The sequence below is a fragment of the Eulemur rufifrons genome, chromosome 29, assembly GCF_041146395.1.
Source record: "Eulemur rufifrons isolate Redbay chromosome 29, OSU_ERuf_1, whole genome shotgun sequence".
NCBI lineage: Eukaryota > Metazoa > Chordata > Mammalia > Primates > Lemuridae > Eulemur > Eulemur rufifrons.
Genome location: NC_091011.1, coordinates 6,142,334 through 6,166,347, shown reverse-complemented (window position 1 = coordinate 6,166,347; position 24,014 = coordinate 6,142,334). Strand labels below are relative to the sequence as shown.

At 48.1% G+C, this 24,014-nt stretch overlaps 1 protein-coding gene across 1 annotated transcript in view; it reads right to left on the bottom strand.

The window, feature by feature from the left end:
• GRB10 (growth factor receptor bound protein 10) overlaps window positions 1–24,014 on the bottom strand; it is a 179,587-nt gene that overhangs the window by 100,819 nt on the left and 54,754 nt on the right. Inside the window, exon 3 of the mRNA XM_069462633.1 lies at window positions 22,822–22,916. Coding sequence (XP_069318734.1) covers window positions 22,822–22,872 — 51 coding nt within the window. The 5' untranslated portion in view covers window positions 22,873–22,916. The remainder of the gene's footprint in view (window positions 1–22,821; window positions 22,917–24,014) is intronic.

The following is a 24,014-nucleotide window of genomic DNA, read 5'->3' as shown; positions in this document are numbered from 1 at the left end:
TGTGGTTTATCTGTAATTAACTGGGCATCCTATATTTTATTTTGCAACTCTAAGCACTGCTCAAAATCTGACAGGCTTGCATGACAAATTATGGCAGTACGAATAAAATCTCAACAAGCAGTTCATTTGTTTATAAAATTCCCAAGTCAAAAAAGAAATGTACCCTTTTAAATTCAACAGATAGGAGCTTCGGGCAAGAATTCTGCTCTCTTCAGAAGCCAAGAAAGATGTCATAGTATGAAAAATGATGGTGATTATAAAATAAAGCCAAATCACAAAGGCAGCAGGGAAAAGTTAACCCACCATGGCATTAAAAAGAAGTTCCTGACAGGGCTAGAAGGTCAGGTGCAAATGTCTATCCAAAAATGATGGTGATTATAAAATAAAGCCAAAACACAAAGGCAGCAGGGAAAAGTTAACCCACCATGGCATTAAAAAGAAGTTCCTGACAGGGCTAGAAGGTCAGGTGCAAATGTCTATCCACCGTTCGGAGGCAAACAGTGGCACTTTGCCAGGTGCAGGGTAACAAACACTGGGATGAGATTAAAAGGTTTATCATTGTGCTAGCTTGGTTTCCACTTAAGGTCAGTTTTTGTTTGTCTGTGTGTCTGTTCCCTAGCCTCCCCCATCAGGGGAGGACCGGGCAGGGGGACAGGAAGGATCCCTGGGTCAGCAGGAGGCCCCAGGGGACTGGAAAGGGAAGCTGGGATCCTTTCGTAAAGGTGGCTGTTAGCAGCAAGTGCTTTCTCCAGTAGCCCTTGGTCACTGCCATCGACCTCCAGGGGAAAGGGGAGGGGGAAGGGTGGGAGAATGCAGCCCAAACTCCTGAGTTAAAGTCCCAGGGGCCACTTCGCTATTTAATGCTGGACCTTCCCAAATCCATGTGGCTTAAGAAACACTTGCCAAAGTCAGAATCGGCCCATCTGGTGGATCTGGGCAGAACCACCACCTTCATAAAGACGAACAAAAAAAAGCCCCTGCTCTCTCGGGGTGACCCAGGCACAGCACTCTGCTAAGTGACCTCCTATAACTTGCACTGACCCCTCCAGTCAGCGGGAAGGGTGGCCTCCGCCCGCTCCTCCACCCTGTGCCAGGCAGTGAACCTGCCCGGGCTGCACTGACCAGATCCCTTGTCCTCTGGCTTCCGGTCGTGGGTGGCCAATGGGCTGGGCCAGGGAGGGACAAGGACCCGGAGGCGGGGGGGTTGGTTCTCCAGCTGCGCTGTTCCTTCCATTAGCCATGCTGCAGGGGGTGCATGAACAGCCCTAACCCGGCTCCCTCAGGCCTCTTGCTGGCCCCAGGCCGGGACCTTCACCCCGCTGTCTTCTCCTGACCCCCTCCGGCAAACTCTCGTCCTATAGCCCCGAGGGAGCTGCCCACTGCACGCTGCTGAGACCCTGCCTGATGGAGCGGGTATTTTAACTTCCCCCATTCTGCTGATGAAGAACCTGAGGTTTCCAAGATAACACATAAAAAGTGACCTGGGAGAAGAAAAGTGGCAAGCCAGAGCGTGGGCTCTGGCGGATGGCGTGCTGGGGCCATGGGTGTCACAGTATGGCCAATCGTCACCTTGGAGGAACGTGCAGAAATGCAGACTCCAGGCCCCAGCCAGATCTGCTCAGTCAGGCCGCGGCAGGGGGCCCCAGAAGCCACACTTCCATGGCAACTCTGGAAGCTGCCTCCCAGCCCGGTTTTCCTGACTCCAGAGGGACTGCCCATGGCATGTGCCTCCAACCCTGCACTGCCAAGGGTTTCTCACTCTCTGGAACGTTCTCTACCCTGCCCGCAATGTAGACCCCATCAACTCACCCTCAAGGCCCACCCAAAACCTCGGCCTTCTGGAGCTCTCTCTGACAGCCCAGATGGAAAGTCTGATGCCTCGTACCACCTTACCCCACCGCCCTGCTTTAATTCCGGGTGGGAAATAATGAGGGTAAATTGATGGGTGCCCACCTTCCCCCAGAGGCTGGTCTGCCTCTGCCTCTCCGAGAGGATGGAGGGGAAAGAATCCTCACCACCAACCTGCAGAGCCCAGGCTTCCACGAAAAGCATCGCAAGGCAGCCTGGGCACAGAAGAGCGGCCAACTGGCAGCTTCCCCCGGTCTCAGGCCTTCTGTTGCAAGTAGAGCTTCTATTAAGTTCCTGCCCAGCGGGATGCCAGACAGCACAGGATGCACAAGAGGAACTGGCTCGAGAGAACCGGACAATGTTCACTGGGCAATTCAAGCGTTTCCTTATCTAAAAACGGGACCAATGCATGTCTGGGAGGACAGCCAGGGAACTCAATGAGAGAGGAGTGTCACAGTCAGCGCGGCAGGTGCCTGCTGGGTGACAAACAGGCAGCCAGACGCCAGGTCAGGTCCCAGTTCCCACATGCTGGTTAGTCCTGGGATTCTGGGTACCTTCCTTCACCTTTGCACCTCCTTGGGACAGAAGGGCCACTTCACGGGTCACTTGCACTTGTGAGGTTTAAATTAAAATGATGTAAACAGAGGGCCTGTCCAGAGACTAAGCCGCTAGGTGTTCAGCAGACAGCAGGTGCTGACCTCACTACTGAGCACGGGGCCAGCAGCCAGCTCCCTCCCTCTCTAGTGGGTGTCACATGGTTGTGTCCTTAGCCTGCCCTATGCACAATATTTCCGGGACCTGGACAAAGGCACTGAAGGTACATTTAATTAATTCCACAAAGATAAACGAAGATCAAAATGCCAGAGAGAACAGAATGGGGGAATCTGAAGTGTCTTTCACCTAAGAGAATGCTCGATCAAAACCTACAAGTTGAAATCTCAAAGGGGATAAATTCTACATACTATGGGTTACAAAACCAACCAACCAACGATCGCAATGAGTGAGAACGGCGTGGGGGACACACGCCTGAGGACGGGGTTAAAGGGGCTGTCCCAGCTCTCCCACAACTCTTTCCTGCAGCCAGTGTCCTGCTACCAAGGCAGAAGGCTTTTAAAGACAGTCCCACACGTTGTCTGCTCCAAGGGGAGGGCCGGTGCACGTGCTGGGGCCCCACCCAGGGTGCCACGGGAATGTGTCTGTGGAGGAACATGTCAAATGCAACAGCCGTGGGTTCTGTCCTTTCACACAAAACACATTTAAAGTCGTCGTAAAATGTTTCAAACTGAAAAATCCAGTAAACTATGAGATCGCTGCCCTAGTGAAGAGTAACGATGTTAACTGCTGTTCTGTGTCACCTACCGTCTGATAACCGGAGGTGTCATCCGAACACGTCACCAGCTCCCTCCCTACGCCTGGCACCCACGTCTACCAACGGCACAGATGTCCACCCCTAGAACTTCCAAGCAATACAACCCGTAGGTATGATGTAGTTAAAGATTTCACACGTCACCCTATCCCCAGCTACATAATTAGTAATTTTTATTAAAAATTAATGCAAAAATGGCAGGGCTTGCTTCTATTACAATCCTAGGTACCAGGTGCAATGCTAGACAGTTTCATGCATCTCACTGAAATTCTTTCCCAGTAGGTACTGTTGTTACCCGCTCTTAACAGCTGAGGAGAAGTAGGAGGGCCCCTTGCCTAGGGTCCCACGTCTAATAGCTGTGGGTGTGAACCCCGCTGGGGCTGAATCACAGAACACATTTTTAACAACTGCGCTCCAGGTAACTACAAAATCTGTCACTCACATAAATTCCTAAAACATCAGAGAACCTGGTAAAAGCTGCAATATCAGCGCTCCAATTCTGCCAGTTGCCAAGGTGTGCAAAATTAGTTCCCTCATATGGAAATAACACAAATAATAAATGAGTCCGAGCCATTTTTTTGCCCAAAGTGACATTGCTTGTTTGAATATAACAGGCATATGTCTATTCGAAAGCAAAGGAAGCAAGAGATTTTTGAGCAGAGATTTATGTCAAATTGATCCTTAAACCAAAACAAGAACTATTTCCAAGAACCTGAGGTGAGAAAGAAGAGAACTCCACCGCAGCTGTCTGGGATGGAGGGATGAAGGCCATGCTTTCCACCTGTGACTGCATTCACACGGGCCGCTGAAACAGACATGAAAATACCGGCACTGCCTCTGGGCAGAATACAAAAAAGTTTTCTCCAAAACAGTTAAGAATGCCTAGCCTGGCAGGGAAAATGCCACCATATAAAAAATAATCACATTTTCACTAAAATCTTACTGCACCCAACCTCTATAGGCCTCAAAAGGCACAGAAACATCAATTTCAGTTATTCACGGAGGAGGGGGACTCTATCAATCATTTACTTCTTTACACAGCTTTGTTGAGGTGTAAGTCACAGTGCACAAATTTCATCTTTGTTGCAAGGGTACAATCCAGTGTCAGCGTACTTACAGATCTGTACAACCATCGCACCGCCTAATTTTAGAACATTGCCATCACCACCCTACAAAGGAACCTCGTGCCCAGAGCCTGTCAATCTTGACGAATGGTTTTCCCAAAATAAAATGCCTTTGCCAAGTCAGTTTTGTTCCTGTTTTTTGATCCAGTATTCCCACATCAATGAGGCAGCTGGGCCTAAAGGTGAAGAGCTAGAATTTCTGCAGATGAGTAGCTACGTGACCTTGGGGGAGACATGAAACCTCCCTGCGTGAGGATAACCTCAAAGGGCTGTTTTGAAGATTTAGCATGATCATGCTGGGAAAGCACCGCTCAGTAAATACTAGCTGCTATTTTTACTGCTACCACCACTGCTCCCGCGCTGCCGCCTCCCCACCCATTTCTCCCACCCCTCCCCCACCCTCCCCCACCTCCAAGGGCTCCATCCCTGCCTCCACCCACCACCGCCTCCACCCCCAACCTTAACAAACCCCCTCCCTGTACAAAGGCAACTATTCACACATTGCAATGTCCACAAATGTAACAGTAACATAATGTTAATTTATTGGAATAGTTGGCAAGTGGCACCTTAATTGACTATGAGCTCTACAGTAACTTAACAGAAGATCTAACTGTAGATTCTCTAAACTCCTCACTTAATAATGCTGCCAACACAACCTTTTAAAGTACTACAAGATGACCGGTGATGATTCAAATTAGGCTATGAATATAATTTGAAAAACAGCTAACTTCAAAATGAAATAAATGTGCTTTGATTCTGGCCAACCGCCAACTGTGACTCAAAGTTCTGGAAAACGGGGAGAGATTCCAGGTTTCCTCCCTGAATATTGCCTAGACCTGTCACTTGTCTCTCCTGGGTCACAGACCATCGCTGCATATGCTGAGCTTCCGGAGGCCTCAGAGGGTCAGGCCAAGATTTCACCAACAGGCCAAATCCCTCCAGGAGACAAAGGACACCCAGGGTCACCCAGCTACGTCAGCCATTGACATATGCACCTATGCACCCCAGATAAAAAGGACAGAGTAAAAAAAGCACAAATTAACAAAAAGGCAGTGTAGCAGGCTAATGGGACAGTACAGCTCTGAGGTTGGGAAGAGAAGGTTTAGAATTTTGGTGTCCCAGGTGTGAGGACAATCCCTCAGCATCTCTGAGCTTCAGCTTCCGTGTCTGAAACAGGGATTGCAATCCTAGTGGGTGCACAAAGTCATGCAATCAAGCAAACCCAACTTCTGCAGCTTCAAGTTTCCCATTTTCTCTCTTGGTTCCACAACCCACCTACACTAAAACCAGAAAACCAAACCAGGCACAGTTGGAAAGATGATCCGAGAAAGCGTTACCTTCCTAGCGGAGTACAGGGCACACCATAGGCACACAACACACCCGCACTCCGCCCCCATTAGCAGAACGAGAGAGGCAGCTCTTCCTTAAACTTTCTCAACAATAATCTCACAATCTGGAAAAGGTGCTCATTGTCCTGGTTGACCAGGAAAAGGCCCCGGGGTTTAACATGATCTAATCCGTGCTGGTGGCTTTCCCTCATTTCGGAGCCCCTCTGCTGGGTGGAGGGCAGAGGGCCGAGGGGAAAGGCAGCTGGGTCTGGCCCAGTGCTCCGCCCAGATCCCCAGGTGCACCTGGCTCAGGTGTGAAGGGCAGGGAGCCCCTGGAGCCTGCTGAAGGGTGTGGCTCACAGGTCAAGAGGATGGAGGTTCCAGGTGATGGATGCTTCCTTGAGGCGTATTTTCTGTGGAGCTTTGTCCAAAGCTCATTTTAGTCACGAAAATAAACAGCACAGATCCCAGGGCACAAGGAACTCAGTCCTTCTGCCAAACAGCTACTTTCCCTCTAAGATAAAGCTTGGCCAGCCCTGACAGCGGAGAGGACTGTCCCAGCCCAGCCTTGGTGTGGGCCACCAGAAACAGTTCACCGTATCTTTTAGGTAGGAAACATCTAATTGTGGCATGAGCTGCATGTTTATAAACTGCTGGTAGGACAAGTGCTATGACTCTAAGCAAGTATCTTCACTCTCTGGGCCTACGTCCTCACCTACAAAATCAGGGTTTTGGACCACATGACTATAAATTTCTTTTCAGCTCTAAGGTTGAAATCCACAAAAATGCTTTGAAGCTGATCTCTTCCTAGAACCCCGGCTAAAATAGTACTATGGGTGACTTCTGAGCTTCTGGCCAGCATGGAATATCAAGGGTAAGATGTCCCCTCTCTCTTTAAATAACTAGGAAACCGAAGTGGTTTTCACACAGTGGATAGCAGGCAGCACGGGGCAGCGATCCCTGAAAGAGAAGCTGCCCCCGGCGCCCACCTTGCTGCCTACAGTTTCCGCCGAGCTGCAGAGCAAGGCGGAGGACCGTCCTCTGGGGTCTTCCTAAGGAGACAGAGGTCAGTGTTCCCGGGAGCCGCGGCAGAGAGGACAGCGCTCCACAGAGGACAGCGCTGGGGACGTGCAGAGGGTTCCCCACAAATCCTCAGCAGAGCATCGACTGGCACATGCACAAAGGAAACTACCGAGGCAGGGAAGAACCACCAGAAAGGAGTGGGCAGAACCATCCCCAGAGGGTGGGGAGAAGTGTGTTCCCACCAACCCACGAGGTCTTAACAGTGAGGGCAAATGAGCCCCAAACTAAAAGTGACTCCAGGCCCAGCTCACAGAGCTTATGAGCAAGACCCAAAAGGATCAAACTGTGTCCAAGAAGCTTAACTATTCCCGGAATAGAGCCTAAAAACATTTAAAGGAACACCCCCACAAAAAAAGCCAGCACCCGGCCGTGTAAAATTCACCACGTCTGGCATCCAGTGAGAATTATCGGGCATGAAAAGAAAGTAAGACCCACAACGATAAGAGAAACCAACTAAGGGAAACAGATCTAGCAAGGTCCGGAATTGGAAGACAGGATGTTACAACGGTGTTCACGAGGGGAAAGGAAAGCATGGGTCTCATAAGGAAAGAAACCGAAGATACAAAATGACCAGCCCAACCTCTAGAGACACAAACACCCTGGGACGAAAGACACACCAGGCGGATGAGCCTCGTCAGACACCACACTCCTCACTCCCCGCAGGCTCCAAGGACAGCCACAGGCTCCCCGGCACCGAGAGGCCTGCGAAGGAGAGCTCCCCACGGGGACAGTCACAGAAACTGTCCTGAATGGAACACGGAGGGAAAGGGAAGGTGGACGGTGTCCCACACCCCCGAGTTATGCCAGTGTGGGGACGAGGAAGAGACTCTGGTTTGGGGCCTGAGAAAACTGAGCATGAAGCTGGCGCCTTCCACTTTCCAGCTATTTGGCCTCGCTCAATAAGGCAACAAAAGTCTCTGAGCCTCGCTTTTATTGTAAGTAAATCTGGGTAACACCATGTCAAAGGGTTTGCTGGGAAGACTGAGATGAAGTACAAAAAGTCCCAGCACAAAACACAGTCGAGCTCCTTCCTCAACCCCAAGGAGACAGCCTCTCCCCCCGCCGCGGCCTGAAGCATGCTGATGGGGAGGAGAAATGGGGGGGGTGTTGTCACTGTTCTTTTTTTTAAATTTTTTACTTTAAATTATTATGGGCACATAATAGTTGTCTCCCTGGTATCTTGCTCACAGGTGTACATACTCTTACACACTTGAGAAGCAGTTATAAATGGCAGTGGCCTGGTTATTCATAGGAGTACTTCAGCTCTAACAAACAGCGAGAGAGCCGGAGCCAACTGGCCTCCCCCGCCGCAGGAAGCAGCTGCAGGCTGTGTGCTTCTAATGCCGTCCCCCAAAGGAAGGACACTCGCACGAGAAGACGGAAGAGAGAGAGAGTGTGTGCATGTGTGTCTGTGTGTACGTGCACATATACATACATATGAAATTTGTACCACGTGTGCAAACACAAGCAATACAAACTTAAAATGTACATGGGCACAGATAATCTACAGGTATCTGCAGAGTCCTTCCTTCTTCTACTGCTAAAGTTACAAAACATTTCTTTACCCAAAACCTTTCCCCCCCATGTTGTGAACCTTGCTCATCATCAGTAGGTCTCAAGAGAGTATCTTCCTGTGTCCGTATCTCAACCAGGTGTTTCGATGAAAAATGCTTTTTGGCACCTCTCCCCAAGACCTCATTCTCCGGACAGGGCCACGGCTGGGCTTTCTTTCACCTGACCCTATTCCCAAAAGCCCAGACGGGACCGCTGGGAGGAGAACAGGCCCCGTCTTGATCCTCCTGAACAGGAACTCCGCTGTCACTCGGGAAGCCCAGCAAAGCGGGTGAGCTCAAGCGAGGCCAGCCTGGGAGACTACGCTCTGGGCAAGAGGTGGGAGGGAGGCTTCCAAGCTGAGACCCGGAGGCTCACGGAACTGTGCCCATCAGGACACAGAAGTGGACATGAGGGATTCAGGGAAGGGCAGTGGGTGACCCCAGCCTGGGTGACCAGGGCAAAGGGCATTTCCACAGAGAGGGGTTCATCAGAAGACGAATTTCATTTGAAACATCTTCCGAAATGCTGGCATCGCCCTGGTCCTGAGAATAGCAGTCTACTCTATGATCCTTCAGTCACTCACCCAAGACAGAAATCAGTCAGCCTCAAACTCTTCCTTTGCCATGCAGAACTGCTTACCAAATCCTGATTGCTTTGCCTTCTAAACCTACTTCAACCCACACTTTCTTCTCACGGCCAGCACAGCACCCTAGGCTTAGGCGGCCCCGTGTCTGGTCCCAGGCACTGCTGACAGACGGTAGCCTTGAAGTGACTGACCTGCCAGAATCACACTCCCACACGAGGGACACAGAGTATCGAGCCCAGGGACCCACAAGCCTGGGTCTTAAATCCTTACTCTACACCTAATATTAAAGTCTTTGAAGACCAGAGAGCTAGGTTTATGCTAAATCAATTTGCATATTAAAGAGCAGGTTTCAAATACACATTAATACCCAGCCCACTAGGAGCCCAACACATGCCACTCCCATCCTGAAACTGCAACCATGCTAAACCGGAAAGCAGAGATTGCCATCCACAGCTCTAAGAGGGACGAGAACACTTTACTAAGCAACAGGAAGGGGCCTGCAATTAGTGAGCAATGTCTCAGCTTAGCGAGTATTACACCATCTTCACCAAAGGTGACACAGTCATGGGGTGACCAATCACAGAGCTTCACACACTTGGGGTATCCAACCTCTTGGTCACCTAAGCAGAAGAGAAATACAATTGATCTCAAAGAGACTCACCCGCTCAACAAATATTCACCAAGCACTTATTCCATGCCCAGCACATTAGTGCTTAAAGCAAAGATCCTGCCCTCATGGAGTTTATATTTTATCTGGGGAAAATAGACAGCAAGCAATAAACACACCAATTTACTTATCGAGAATTTAAGAGGGCAGTGCTATGGAATAAAAGAAAAGAACTGGGCAGAATAAACAGGGAAGAGGCTGCAATTTAAGTGGAACTGATAAGGGGCCCAGAAGGAAGACTGCCAGGAGGAAGGACAGGCCCACAGCTGTCCCAGAGCAAAGCCAGAGGCACAAAGAAGGTCACCGCAGGCAGAGTCCACAGTCCCTGCAAAGCACCTTAACATCCTCACCTTCATCGTGACCATCCCAAAATGCACCAACGAAGACAGTGGCATTCCTATTCTTCAACTGGGGCTCGGGCTGCCCCTGTGGCATGTAGAAGAGAGCCTTCTCCCTTTCCCCATCTCCCAATGAGAGACCCCTAAACATTTAGGGGCCTCCTATCCTTGAAGGCCTCCCTGTCATCTTCCTGGATTTACCAGAACAAACCATCTGATGGTCTAAGATGTGATATGTTCTATCTTTTTAGGTTTTTTGTTTTGTTTTTAATTTCACATTAAGAACAATTTCAAGCCACTTTCATTCCATGGTCAAGATAAATGGAGTATGAGATCAGAGAAAAACTTACATTTGGGGAGATCTGATCACTGTAAAACGGATGTCTGTATTACTCATGGTAGTTCTGTAAAACTGCAAGGTTCAACTCCATTTTTAAAAGCAATTAAGGTGCCAGGTATACACACACATATATACTATTTCATATATATGTATGTATGTATGTGTGCTTATACATATAGACACACTATAAAATAAAATCTCACTGGTGACCTGAAACTAAACTACTTGGTATAGAATATTATTTTATAGTGCTTTCATATTGGTTTTTAGAAAATAATCAATTTCTATCTTTCAAAATATGTATTTAAAAGGGAAAGCCTAATCTCCTAGTAAGCTCATTTCCAGTTTCTCCCAGAGTACCCCTAAAATAAATGGGTTATATTGAACACCTTAAGCTAAGATGTTCATTTACAGTCTTAAAAACTCACTAATGAACTTTAAAAGCTGGAATAAACAATGCTTACTAAATAAAGGATTTGTAAAATTGAAAAAAAAAAGCTGTGACCGTCCTTAACAATTATAGGAGATACACTTTCCCCATGAAATAAATGTTATAACTAGCTCCTTACATTCCCAACATACTTTGGAATTTCCTACCAATAACGAAAAATTTTGTTTTTCCTGTGACTTTACTTCTTTTATGCTGCTGCTTCTTCAAGCAATACTATCAAGTGATCAAAACCCAGTTCCTGTATCCTAAACAGGTTCTCTCGCACCTAGAAATAACTGGTGGGGACACAGCCTTCCCCTCCCACCCCTGCCACCCAGCTGCTCAGAGCGGGAATGAAAACCTTCACAGAACTTAAACCCGCCCAACAAGCCCCAGAGAACCCCTAGGACAGCTGCAGGTGGAATCCATCTTCATGCGCTAAAAATTTACTTCTTTCTTAAGGATCAATTAGAGGGAAATCTCACAGAAGTTAGAAATAATCTTCATATCACAGCAACTTCAAATACTTTTTCTTGTTCCTCCCTAGTTAGTAAAATGATAACAGTAAGATAAAGGTATCAGGAGTCCCTTTCTCAGGGTCTGCCTCATACACACATGAATATCTAACGTTTTGAGGAAACTGCCAAAGTGAGAGTATTTATTGCATGGCAAAGACAAGACAGTGAAGCTCAAGTAGTCCCTCTTGCCGAGGTTCGTAACTGGTGGCAGCAAGAGCAGCTGATGAGGCCCGTCTGACACCATGTGCCAAATGAGGCACAGAGCAGAGGGCACAGGACATCCCGGACAGGGAGGCCAGCAAATAAGGCACCACGTGCCCAAAGAGAAAAATAACTGTGTGAGTGCAGGACTTTCGTACGCCCTCGCAAACTCAGTTATAAAACAGAACTCAAACATGGTTACAACCTTAAAGACCAGACACTGAAAATAGAAATTTAAGTAAGAAGATCATGTTTAAATTACTCTGTATGCATTTAATAAAAGGAATAATTTCAAAGTTCCTCTGTCCCTTAAAGAAACAATTGTAATTGCTCAAATTTTTGTCAACGTATTTACTGCTTGTTTAAACCACACGGTTTTTCTCTGTCCGGTTGTCGAGGGCACTTACAGTAAGCATCCAACAGATTTTCTCTCCTGCGATGGAGGGAACACAAGTTTCACAGCACCCACTTCAGTGAGGGAAATTGCTGTAATAAACGCCCTCTTCATCCAGGGGCCAGAAAGGAAAGAAATATCCTGCTTCACTGAAAGGTTCATAAACCATTAACACGAATACCACGTGTATTACTTGCCACATTCAAACCATTATAACATGGTAAAAGCGCCCAACCATCAACCTGCTTTAAACTTTCTTGGAGAATACAGCAGTCCTCCTTTATCCAAGGTTTTGCTTTTTGCACAGTTTCAGTTGCCCATAGTAAACTGTGGTCTGATAATATTAAACAGACAATTCCAGAAAAAAGCAGCTCAGTTTTCAATTGCTCGCCTTTCCGAGTAGCGTGATGAAACCCTGCGCAGACCCGCTCCATCCCGCCCGGGACGGGAATCCTCCCGTTGTCCAGCAGATCCGCGCTGCCTCACTCCCCACCCCAGCACGCAAAAGCCGTCTGGGTGATCAGATGGGCTGTCACGTACCGCCGTGCTTGTGTCCAAGTAGCCCTTATTGTGCTTAACACTGGCTCCGACACTGGCAATCTGGATATGCCAGACAGAAGCCGCAAAGTGCTTACTTTAAGTGAAAAGGTGACAGGTCTTCAGTTGATAAAGACAGAAAATAAACTGTATGCTGAGCTTGCTAAGATCTATGGTAAGAATGAATCTTCTGTCCATGAAATTTAGAAGAAGGTTTTGCTGTTACACCTCACGCTGCAAAAGTTATGGACACAGTGCATGGTAAGTACTTAGCTAAGATGGAAAGGTTATCATGTTTGTAGGCAGAGGACATGTTCTGACCGACGGCATTCAGGTGCGGTACTGCCCGAGGTTTCGGGCACCTGCTGTGGATCCTGGAACGTATCCCCCAAGGATGAGCAGGGGCCACTGAACAGAGTTCGCTGCAGGGGGTCTGGAGACCCACCGTGCCCAGCAGGCTCCACCCCACACAAAGCCGCTGTCAACCTTCCTGAGGCGGGAATCAGCCCGAGTTCAAGCATCCACTATGTGACTCACGTCCCCTGTGCCACTTCACCCCCACGACACCCCTGGGGAGACATGGGAGGGAATGAAGTTCTCCATGTAGCTGCCAGAGCCTGCTGCCAAGCCCCTGCCCCGGCGTCAAACACCGCAATGCCCACCCTGGGAAAGGGGTCACGGTCCCCACTGCAGGCCTGTGAGCAGGTGACAGAGATCATACTGCTGGAACCAGGCACGTGTGTCTCCATCAACAGGCCCACGATTCATGACTGCAGCAGAACGCAGGTGTGAAACCAGGACAATGTCAACCTGCCTAGAGGGCGGAGCCACCTCAGGAGGGAACAGGGACCCTGGGGGGGTGGGGGGGAGTGGCAGCAGCCAGTCTCTGAGGACGAGAGCGCCCAGGCTGGGGCAAGGCCAGTGCGGACCTGCAGGCACGGGGGGGGGGGGGGGGGGGGGTGCACGGGCAGCAGCCAGATGTGGCACCAGGTGGGACGGGCTGAGAAGAGGAGAGGGAGGTGGTGGTGGACAAGACCACGCAGGACACCACCACCACGCCGATCATTCAGCAGACACCAGAAACCCCCCCAGCATGGCTAATGCCAGTGCGGTGCTGCCACACCACTGGCACCCAACAAGTGCCTGGCACGTTCCCCTAAATGGGTGCTGAGGGAAGGTCAGAGAGGGCGAGGGTGGCAGCCAAGGCCAGGACTGCACCGTGACACAGTGACAGGGTGCCGCCCCGCCCCATACCTGACGTTATTTATACCTTGGGTCCACACACACAGCTTGTTCTGCACGAAGCCTCTCCGCAGACGTGGCCGGCACTGTCCGCGAGGGCTTCTTTCTAATTCTGCTTCCCCCGCTTAGGGGAGGATGGCGCTGTCGGGATTAGGTTGCTTCTCCAGATCCCCGCTCGCCCTTATGCTGCAGAAGCTGCAAAGGCCACATTCTCTCCTCGTGAAGGTGAAAGATACACATAAGCACCCTGCAAATGCCAGGAACCTGAGCCCAAAGATCAGTTTAAACCACATTTATACGAAATTTACTTTACTTTTAGCGAAGTTATGAAGAGGTAAGTAAAGCAAATTATAACTTGCAAAGATATTTAACAATACCAAATAGTGCTTTTTCCTCTTTGAAAGGAGAGAAAAGTTTCGGTGAAGCAATGATTTCCTTGGTGGCAAAGGCCTCGAACTCCATCTCTGATCCTCAGGCAGAGAGTCAGGGCTCCCCCACCGACTATCACAAAACAGCAGGTCCGGCTGGGGACTCTGGGCTCCAAGCCCACACTGCTTGGCGGCGTAATGAACCATTTTCCTTCCTCTACTATCCGTGCACTTTCTTTAAGCCCAGGCTGTGTTTTAAACACTTTTGTTTTCCCAGAATGGGCAATCACTGAGAAAGTGACAGTCATTTCCTCACTGCCCAAGGAACAAAATAAAATGTTCTCATGCAGTTTGGTCCCATCTTAAAACTAAGCTGGGTTTCAGGTGAGGTCTGGAATGAGGGTAAACTCCTTGGCCAGCCCCCACTGCCTCATGAACCAGTGTGGCAAAGGGGCAAAGGAAGAGGAGAGAGGCAGCTTCAGGGCTCCAGCCCCTTGGATTTCCAACAGTAAAGGCCACGCTCAGACTGACGCTGCCAGGGTCTCACGCTCTGGCCCCTGGTGCCCCTGGTCCGGTGGGAATTCCTAAGGCCCACTCATCTGGCCCTCGGGGCTCTCATTTCATAAAAGTACGACCTTAAGTGCTAGAAGTCTCGCACGCCCAGTGGCAGCGCTGGGACTGGAACCCAAGCCAGCCTGGCTCCCGACTGGCTCACTTCCTACTGGCCATGTGGCCTCCCATGAAGGGTGCTGGCTCTTGGTGGAGCTGAGCCAGGACTAGAAAACCTGCTCAAGATAAACAGATACAGGAAGGTGGGTCACACTGACAGCCACAAAGGGACTCCCCCATATGAAAGCCCCCCCAACCCTCACACTCCAGGGCGGTGGTGAGCAGCCAGTCAAGGATGATCTGCAGAAGGACAGGAGGTGCCACATCGTGTCTCTCGGGAAGAGTGGAAGACACAGCAGGAGTGGGTAGAGGTTGTCACTGCACGACCCTCCAATGGCCAGAGGCAGTGTGCTTGGAAGTCCCAACAGCACCTGGTGAAATGTCACCACACACAGAGGACACACCAAGGCCATGACGGGCCGTAAAGGCAAAGCTTGAACTGGTTCCAAACACCAGTTGCCACAGACAGAAAAACCACAAGCACGACTGAAATCTTGAGACAGTCCCGACTAGCGCTTCTCAAACCACCTGGGGGGAAGGAGCTTTTGCTGCTGTTACTGTCATCATCTGCCAAGCCTAGATGCTTCCTAACCCGCTGACGGAAATGAATTACTAGAAAATGAAATAAACAAGACACAGATAAGATACACACCCACAATGTTACCATTAAACTCAACACTCAAATTGCTATAGAAGTTTCTAACCATGTTTTCTCCATTTCTGAACTTATCACGGGCTGGAAGTAAACATGGCTGCCCAGGTCACCTGGGGGTGGGGGTGTGTGAAGAGACCTCCCCTCGAAAAGGCCAATCTTGAGCAAAAATGACAGATGGGAGTGTGGTGCCCTGAAAGAAGAACGAGACAGCCACCGCAGCTCTGATCTGGTCGGCGCCCCCGGAGTGTTGATTAATTCCCGTCATATGCCTTGAAGAGGGGTAGGCAAAGCAGGAGGATGGGAACAGGGAAAGGTGCCACCAATCCCTACAAAGGCGGGATGCCTCAAGGAGCTGGGAGCTGGGGAGGTAATGATACATGGACGTAACTTCAAACACAGGGCGAGATGGAATCGACTTGCTCTGTGTTACCGAGAAGGCCAGAAGGGAGCACTCAATGTTATGGGCAGGCTCATTTTCACTGATGGCAAGTAAGTAGGCTGTCTCGGGGGGTAATGAGTTTCCTTCCTTCTGGCAATAAGTGACATAAAATGACTCGTGCAAGGGAAACACAGTTGACTCAAGGATTCATGCTCCAACCAGATCTACCATGATGCCTTTCCAACTCTGAGTACCCAAGGTACCATCATCTGTGGTGGGAAACACCCCTGCAAGAAGCTCCATCTGTACACGGAGTCATGCCTGCTGCTGCCACCTGCCTGCCTGCTGCCTACCTGTCCGTCTGCTGCCCACCTGACTGTCGTAGTAACAACACACCAGCAGGTAAGTTTTAGTCTTTGTAGGTACATTATAAACTTTCAGACCTTACAACTGAAGAGGCACCACACGCCTGCCAAGCAACCAACCAAGCACATAGTGCCAAGGAGAAGATGACCGGCAGAGTGGTTTGGGATATAGGCTTTGGGCTCAACCCCCCAAGCCTGATCCCTGATGTAACACGCACAAGCTGCATGATCCTGTGCAAGGAATCAGTATCTGCAAGGCTTGGTTTCCTTGGAAAAAAAAAAAATAGATAAAATAACACATGCAGAGTGCTTGCCACAGTATCAGACACAATAAAAATAATACGTAGAAAGTATGGTTTTATTCAGAAGAAATCTAAGATTTCAAGCCCATACTTGAGAAGATGATGCTGTTTGAGAAGACAAGACCTAGGCATTAAAAAGAGAAGCATTCAGAATAGAACATAAACACATTTGCGTGTTTTTATTTCTATTTACTTATTTGTCATTTTCATTGATTCTAAGACACACGCCCCCATGTTAACATTTTAAAAATGCAAACACCGTGCTGTCAGTGCACATTTGGGAACTATACATAACCATCTTTTTCTTTATTTTGACTGAAAAGCTGTTGTTAAAATTGACATATGGCATTTTAGGATCAAAGTAATTCAATAAGCACAAAATTGTAGGATACAAATTAAATGTTTTATTACAGTAGCTCTGAGGAGAAGGAGACCTTCGCCATCTGGACAATAACTTGTTCTCTTCAGTGCCACCGACATCGAACACACACACACCTCTGGCACTCGTGGGGGAAATGGCCTCTTCTGCCCTGATATTCTCATCTGTAGAGTGGAGAACATGAAGGTCCCCAACTCACAGGGTTGGTAGGAAGGAAAATCCAAGTAAAATCTTTTGGCATGATGACCAGCACATGGTAAATGCCTCATTTTTCTCATCTATAAAATGGGTATCATGAGGGTAGCCACTTCGTAGAGTTGGCAGAGGGCTGAAGATAAGTATGCAGAAAGTGCCTAATCTTTTCCCCGTGGCCAACCCTTCCTCCCACTGGGCGGTTCGCTTGCAGGTTGTTGACGGCACCCCAGGCCATACCAACCCACAGTCAGTGGCTGCTCCTGTGTCTCCCTCTAGAGCTGAGAGTCTCTGCAGGAGTGTTGGCATCCTCTTCATCTGGTACCTCAACATCCAGCCATGGTGTGCCTGCCAACTTCCTTCATAAAATGGTAAGGGAATGAACAAACTAGCCGAAGTTACCTAGAATATGTGAACTAAAATAAAACCTTAAGTCTCCCCCGCACCGGCTTACTGAATGGACCTCGTCTTGGCCAAGGGGATACCCTGAAACTGAGCTGCTGGCCATGAGAAGGGAGGTCCAACATGCCTTATGCCCCCTCCCTTCTTGGAGACATCTTTTTAACTCAGTGCCAGGCCTAAGGCCATGCAAGACAAACCTGCAGGTCCTCAATATACAGAATGAATCACTTGAGTCTGGGTACATATCAGATGGCTTGCCTCTGATTTTAACGTAAAACATTCCAAGCCTTCAGACAAAGCTTCATTTCTTTAACCAATTACAAATCAAAGAGTCTTTAAACCCACCTATAAGCTATAACGTCCCCTCCACCTCCTTTGAGATGTCCCACCCTTTCGGGCCAAACCAACATATGCCTTCCATGTACTGATTTACGACTTTACCTGTCAACCCTGTCTCCCTGAAATGTATAAAACCAAACTGTAACCCAGCCACAGCGAGTTCACTGGCTCAGGCTTCTTGGGCATGTCTCCGGGCCATGGTCCTCAAATTTGGCTCAGAATAAACCTCTTTATATTATTCTACAGAGTTTTGCTTCTTTTCCGTTGACAAACATTTAAAGAATAGGCTCTTCAATTGATTCCACAAGTTACAGGAAGTATAAAAACACATACCATTTACTAACATGGCATTAACTACCTAGGATTCCAATAAATAAAGCCAGTTAACAGCAATTTGCTAGATCGGTGAGAAATGTCTTCTCAAACCACATGTCATCTATTTTTTAACACATTGACTGCCACACTAAAAAAAAAAAAAAATCTTTTTCCTTTGGGACACAGTGTTTTATTACAAAAATAGAATAAAAACTTCAAAAACAAAACGATCCTTTCTAATTTAATGAAAAATTTGTTATTTTTTATTGTTTCCTGTGCATGAGTTATATGCAACTTGAAAAATAGTTCTCTAGGCTCCCACAGTGAAGACACATGTGAGTTACATATGCTTCACCAGGCCCTGGGCCCAAGACTAGAGAAAGTTAAATACAACTCACATGGCAGTTAACGTGTTAACTGAATATTTCACTGTGATTTCAAAGACCTTGAAAAGACTGTAATATCAAATTTACACAGGTATCACAAACATCACGAAAAAATTCTACATTCTTAAAAAATAATTCTAGACTCTTAAAAAAAAACTCAGCTCACTCATCAAAACAATGGCACACATTTAATGAGAGTCTTTTATGTGCTAAACACAATGCAAGACCTTTATATTATGTGACCTCTAATTCTCACAATGAAGCTGTAAATAGAGATATAGGAAGAATTTAAATAAAGTGCCTACAGTCAGGCAGTTGAATAGCAGAGTCGACATATTTACAAAGTACCTGTTTTACCTCTACATCTCTACAATACAGTTGCTGTTACTAAATTCAGAATCATAATCTTAAAAATATCTGGAAGACTATTCTAGGTAAATGTCCTATCAACTGGAAAAGTCAAATAAAATAACAATAAAAGATATTTCAAATGACCTTTGTAACCTCCCACCTCAAATATGAAAGTGGCAGTTACTATCAACAAATTTCTTGAAGAAAATGTGTTTCAATAAAATGCCCTTTTGCCAAAGTATGGGTGTGCAGTATTATAAAAGGAAAAGCTATAGAATCACTTTGGCTAAAAAAAAAAAAGAAAAGTAATAGAAGTGACAGACTTTGGGAATGGAATTCATTTCCAGGGGCTGATCCCAAATCTAGACTATAAGGGATGATGTCATCCTTCGGCTCCTCCAGACATTGCCAAAAGATTAAAGTATCTGGGGCACCCAGCAGAAAATCCAAAGCTGTGTGTGATCAGCAAACGAAGTCTCATCTGAGGGCTGTCTCGTGCCCAGAAAATGGGGAGGAGACAAGCTGATATGGGGTGGGCCCACTTTGGCCTCTGTCCATCCATAAGGCTCATTCTAGCAACTGGTGTTTTAGAACAGGAGTCAACAAACGTTTTCTGTAAAGAGCCAAACACTACCCAACTATGCAGATGCGGCCTGAAAGCAGCCACCATCGGTACATAAATGAATGATCATGGCTGTGTTCCAATAAAACTTTATTCGTGAAAGCAGCCAGGGGGCCAGATCTGGCCCAGGGGCTGCAGTTCGCCAACCCCTGCACTAGAAGAACAAGTTCCCTGCTTGAAGGTTCAAGGACACAGCACTGAAATGGAACCAAAACAAGCAACTTGTGGTAACCTGGGGCTGGGATGAAATGTATGAGCATTAATGCTGTTTATATCTCCACCAACAAGCTGAGGCTACGGAGGGCAGGACTGCAAGGAAAGTTTCTAGGGTGGCTCATTTCTAATACGAGTATGTATGTTTTTACTTCATAAATCAGGAAATTATGAAAAGGAAAATATTACTGTTGGAAATTCAACAATAAACTTAATAACCTATATAAAATTTACATTCAAGTGTTTCATTTCTAAAGCTCAGTTCAACATTTGTGTAGCCAAAACTATCTTATTTTCTATTTTGCATTTTTCTGAAGGATAATAAATGTTGCTTTTATTTACCATAACTCCTGTCATGCGTGTATAACCCCTTCTTCAAAACCCTGGAGGCTACATGTGGTTGAGAATTAAGAATTTTTTGGACATGAGAACGATCACAGGGAAGAGCACAGACACACGTGCAGGGTCCCCAGGGAGCCTGGAAGCCCCACCGCACCTCTGAGGCACAGTGCGTGGACGGCGGACTTCTGGATGGGCCAAGTCAGATTCTACTGTGATGCAAGAAATTTTTTTACTTCTCAGCACAGAGATTTCTGGATTTTAAAATTACAGACTATGACCTATAGGCCTCTGTTAATAGAAGGAGGGCCCCATTAATAAAAGGGGGGGCCCCACCCGCCCAAGCCGTCTCATTCCTGGTTGAATAAAATCTAACTTCTGCCCCCATCGGTCAAGCCCACGACCATCCTCCTGGCTTCACACTCTGCTCCAGCCGGCCAAGCTGCGCCCGCGGGCCTCCTCCCTCAGCTCCGGCCCAGGCAGCCCACTGCCCCCTCCTGTTGCCCCTTTTTATTTGCTCAGAATCATTATCATTATTCACAAATACCTCATTTGCCAGTTGTTTCACATCCGTCTCCTCCACTAGGATCCAGGAGTCCCAGAGATTTGTCTGCTGAGCTCAAAGCTGGCTTCCTGGGCCCAAAACTGTGTGCGGCACCTGGCTGGCACTAGGTCAGTATCTAAGGAATTTAAGATTACAACCCTTGCCCAGGCTTCTAAAAAAGTGGCCTACCAGGTGCTGGGTAACTTCCACACATTTCCTCTCATCCCCACAACCCTGACATGTCATTAACCCATTTTTTAACCAACAGGGAAACTGAGGCACAGGAAAGTCGCATGATTACTCCAAGATCGCAAAACTATGAAGTATCACATTTTAAAGGAACAAGCCTTAAAGGCGAAGTGGATCCTCTCCTCCCTTGCCAGACCCCTGTGCCCCCCGCTCCGATTGCTGCCTCCATGCCTGCCGTGGAAGGCAGGATGATTACATGTGACAATAATTCTGTGCTTCTACGTACATGAAAAAAGCCACGTATCAGTGACTCACTGACGAACCGTCTATCTAATTCTATCTAATCCAAGCCACAGCTATGCGGGAAAAGCTAGAATTAGAAAATTATTTGTATGTTGAAGATTTTAAGAAGAAATTTTTCTCTATGAAACCCCGGAGATTTATCTAATTACTATAATTGCAGATTGCTCAAGACTGGAACCCATTGTAAATCATCCCGTTTTCTGAGAAATTCTGGAACTGTCATCTAATTTTCCAGGAACAGGGGATCGATCCACGCTGCCAAGTCTTGCTGCCGGGTTTTTAGAGGAGTAAGACAGTGCCTTCAAACGCCGCCGAGCACTTCCTCAAAGGATGGCAGTGTATCCCCGGGAATGCCCACCCTTCCCTCAAGGCTTCCCGGCTACAAACACCTAACAAGTCCATAAAGTAAGGCATTGACGCGAGCTTGGGCTTCTGCCACTTCTGTATGTCCCCGCAGGAAATCGGAAATGCCAGTGGGCGGCGGGGGCAGCCAAGCGGCTCCGTGTTGCTGACCTTCCCTGCACCATTATTTGGCCCTTAAAGCCTAGTCCGTACCCAGCTGGGGATGACACTGCTAAAATGACTGTCAGAGGCCCTTGCTCCTGGGGATGCCGTCCTTTGAGTTCACTGATCCCACCCCTCGTGGGGACAAGGGTGTGAAGGGCCAGGCAGCAGGCTGGGGACGGGGTGCGGTCTGGGCCGGACCACCAGCTAACTGGCCACGGGAGAACTGGACCCACGACCCGCAGGGACACACAGAGCTTTAATCAGTGGGGTGAGGCCACCACAGCCTCTGTAAGAACAAGAGAACAGCCACACGTGAGGCAGAGGGGAGTCTGTACGGGAGGTCACACACCACACCGGCCCAGAGGGCACCACCAAACCTCACAGTTTGCTAAGTTTCAATGCTCTTTTCTGGCTTGTAACCAACTTTGGCTTTGTGTCAAATTCAATGATTAGAATGAATGGAATTCCTAATCTTCAGCCTTTCTTCGAAGGTTTGCTTCACTTTGATACCAAAAAAAAAAAAAAAAAAGGAAAAAAGAAAAAAAATTACAAAGACATCTCTTTGCAGCTATAATGCTATACACAAATTCTCATCACTGTAGCTAAAAAGAGACTTCACAGACTAAGAGAGAAAAATAACAAGGTCAAACAACCGCAAAAACCTGAGCAAGGGCAGAGCCTAGGGCAGGACTCTGGAGAGACAGGGGAGAGGATACGACCTCTCCCTCTCCCGATGACAAAAGTGCTGATAAGGAGGAACCAAGATTCACCAACCAAATCTAAAGAACCAAGGACCACCCCTTCAAAGTAAAAGTCAAAAATGAAACCTGTTTCGAAAGATGAGGGACTTGCAGACAGAACTTTTCCAAAGCCCAGGAAGAGCTGGAGAACTGAAAGAACAGAAATGAACTTGCTCTCTAACAAAACCCCCGCTGGGGCTCTCAGGGAAGGGGAGAGACGTCTGTGGAGAGGACTCTGTCTACGACAGGCAGGTTGACAGCCAGGCCAAGAGGCCCCGTTAGGAACCCACCCCCTTCTTCATTCCCACGTGCTCACCCTGTAAGCCCTGTGTCCAGCTGAGCACCCTGATAGCCACCATCACTCCAACGTGCCACCAGGAGTGTGAGGACCAGGAGGTGCAAACACCGTGGCTACTGCGTTCCACGCCTCTAGTCCCAGGAGCTGCAGGCAAGCTTGTCGACAATAGACTCCTTCAGAAAAGGATGCTGTGGTCAAATGGGAATACGAGAATGCTATCTTACAAAGCAAAGAAAAGCAAGGAAGACCAAGGCAGAAAGTGTCACGGTCCTCTACACCATGGGACTGCGCCAGCGTTTCCCTGTGACCTGCAAGTAAGGGAAAAGATCCGTGGCTGCTGACCACCACTATGCTCTGGCCCTCGACTGGCACCCTCTGGCCAGAGCAGAGGTCCGTGCCCACCCATACCTGGTAGTACGGATGGTGCAAAAGGGAATCGGGGCAGCCGGCTGAAGCCATGGGGTCCTCTGCCTTCTTCAATTACATCTACTGCTCAGCGGCACCTGGAATAAAGACAGACTATGAGAAGGCAGGCGGAGGAAGCCCACTGCTTGCCACTCATCGAGTGTGACGCGTCCAAGTGGGTGACTCCTGGCCACGGTCTGCCAGTGTGGTTAGGATGCCTGCTCAGGGCACCAGCTTTCTGCTAAATGTGAGGAGATTACCACCAACTACAGAACCTTGAGAGGTCATCTCTGTGGTGACCAGAGTCTGGGGGCTAGAAGGGCACCCCGAGGGGTAACAGTGATATCAGACCCACTGAATTGAACTCACACATTCTCAGCATTTCCCCTGAATCACTGGACCTTTTGTCTTCTATAACATCATTAACACCTGGAAGACTTTATCGTACTTTGGGAAATATGAATTTAGGCAAATTCCAAAGAAGTTCTGAAGGGAGGTGTGTGTGTTGCCAGGGCCAGGGATTGTCACCAGTCCTGACACGTGGACTCAACACTCTCCCCTGCAGGCCGCAGTCCCAGGTACTGCACAGCTTTGGTGTAAGTTTAGTGGGTCTGGTGACACTCTCACCTCTGGGTGGCTTTCTGCCCCACAGACTCTGGTGACCACACAGACGGCCTTTCAAGGATCCATAATCAGAGATATGAATTCTACCAATCAAAATAGCAAAAAACTCAAGGTAAAACCCTGCTGTGGGATGAACTATATCCCCCTAACATTCAGAAGTTGCAGTCCTAACCCCTAACACTTCAGAATGTGACTACATTTGGAGAGAGGGTCTTCAAACAAGTAATGAAGTTAAAATGAGGTCACTAGGGTGGCCCTAATCCAACATGACTGGTGTCCTTTCAGGAAGAGGAGATTAGGACACAGACATGTACAGAGGGACAAACGTGGGAGGACATGGCAAGAAGACTGCCACCACTCACCAAGAAGACAGACCTCAGGAGAAACCAAACCTGCCTGTACCCTGATCTTGGACTTCCAGTCTCTAGAACTGCAAGAGAATAAATTTCTGCCATTTAAGCTGCCCCGTCTGTGGTCCTGTGTTATAGGGGCCCTAGCAAACTAACCAATGGAATAGGAAACTCATAAATAAACTCTTGCATATACGGTCAACTGATTTTCAATCAGGGTGT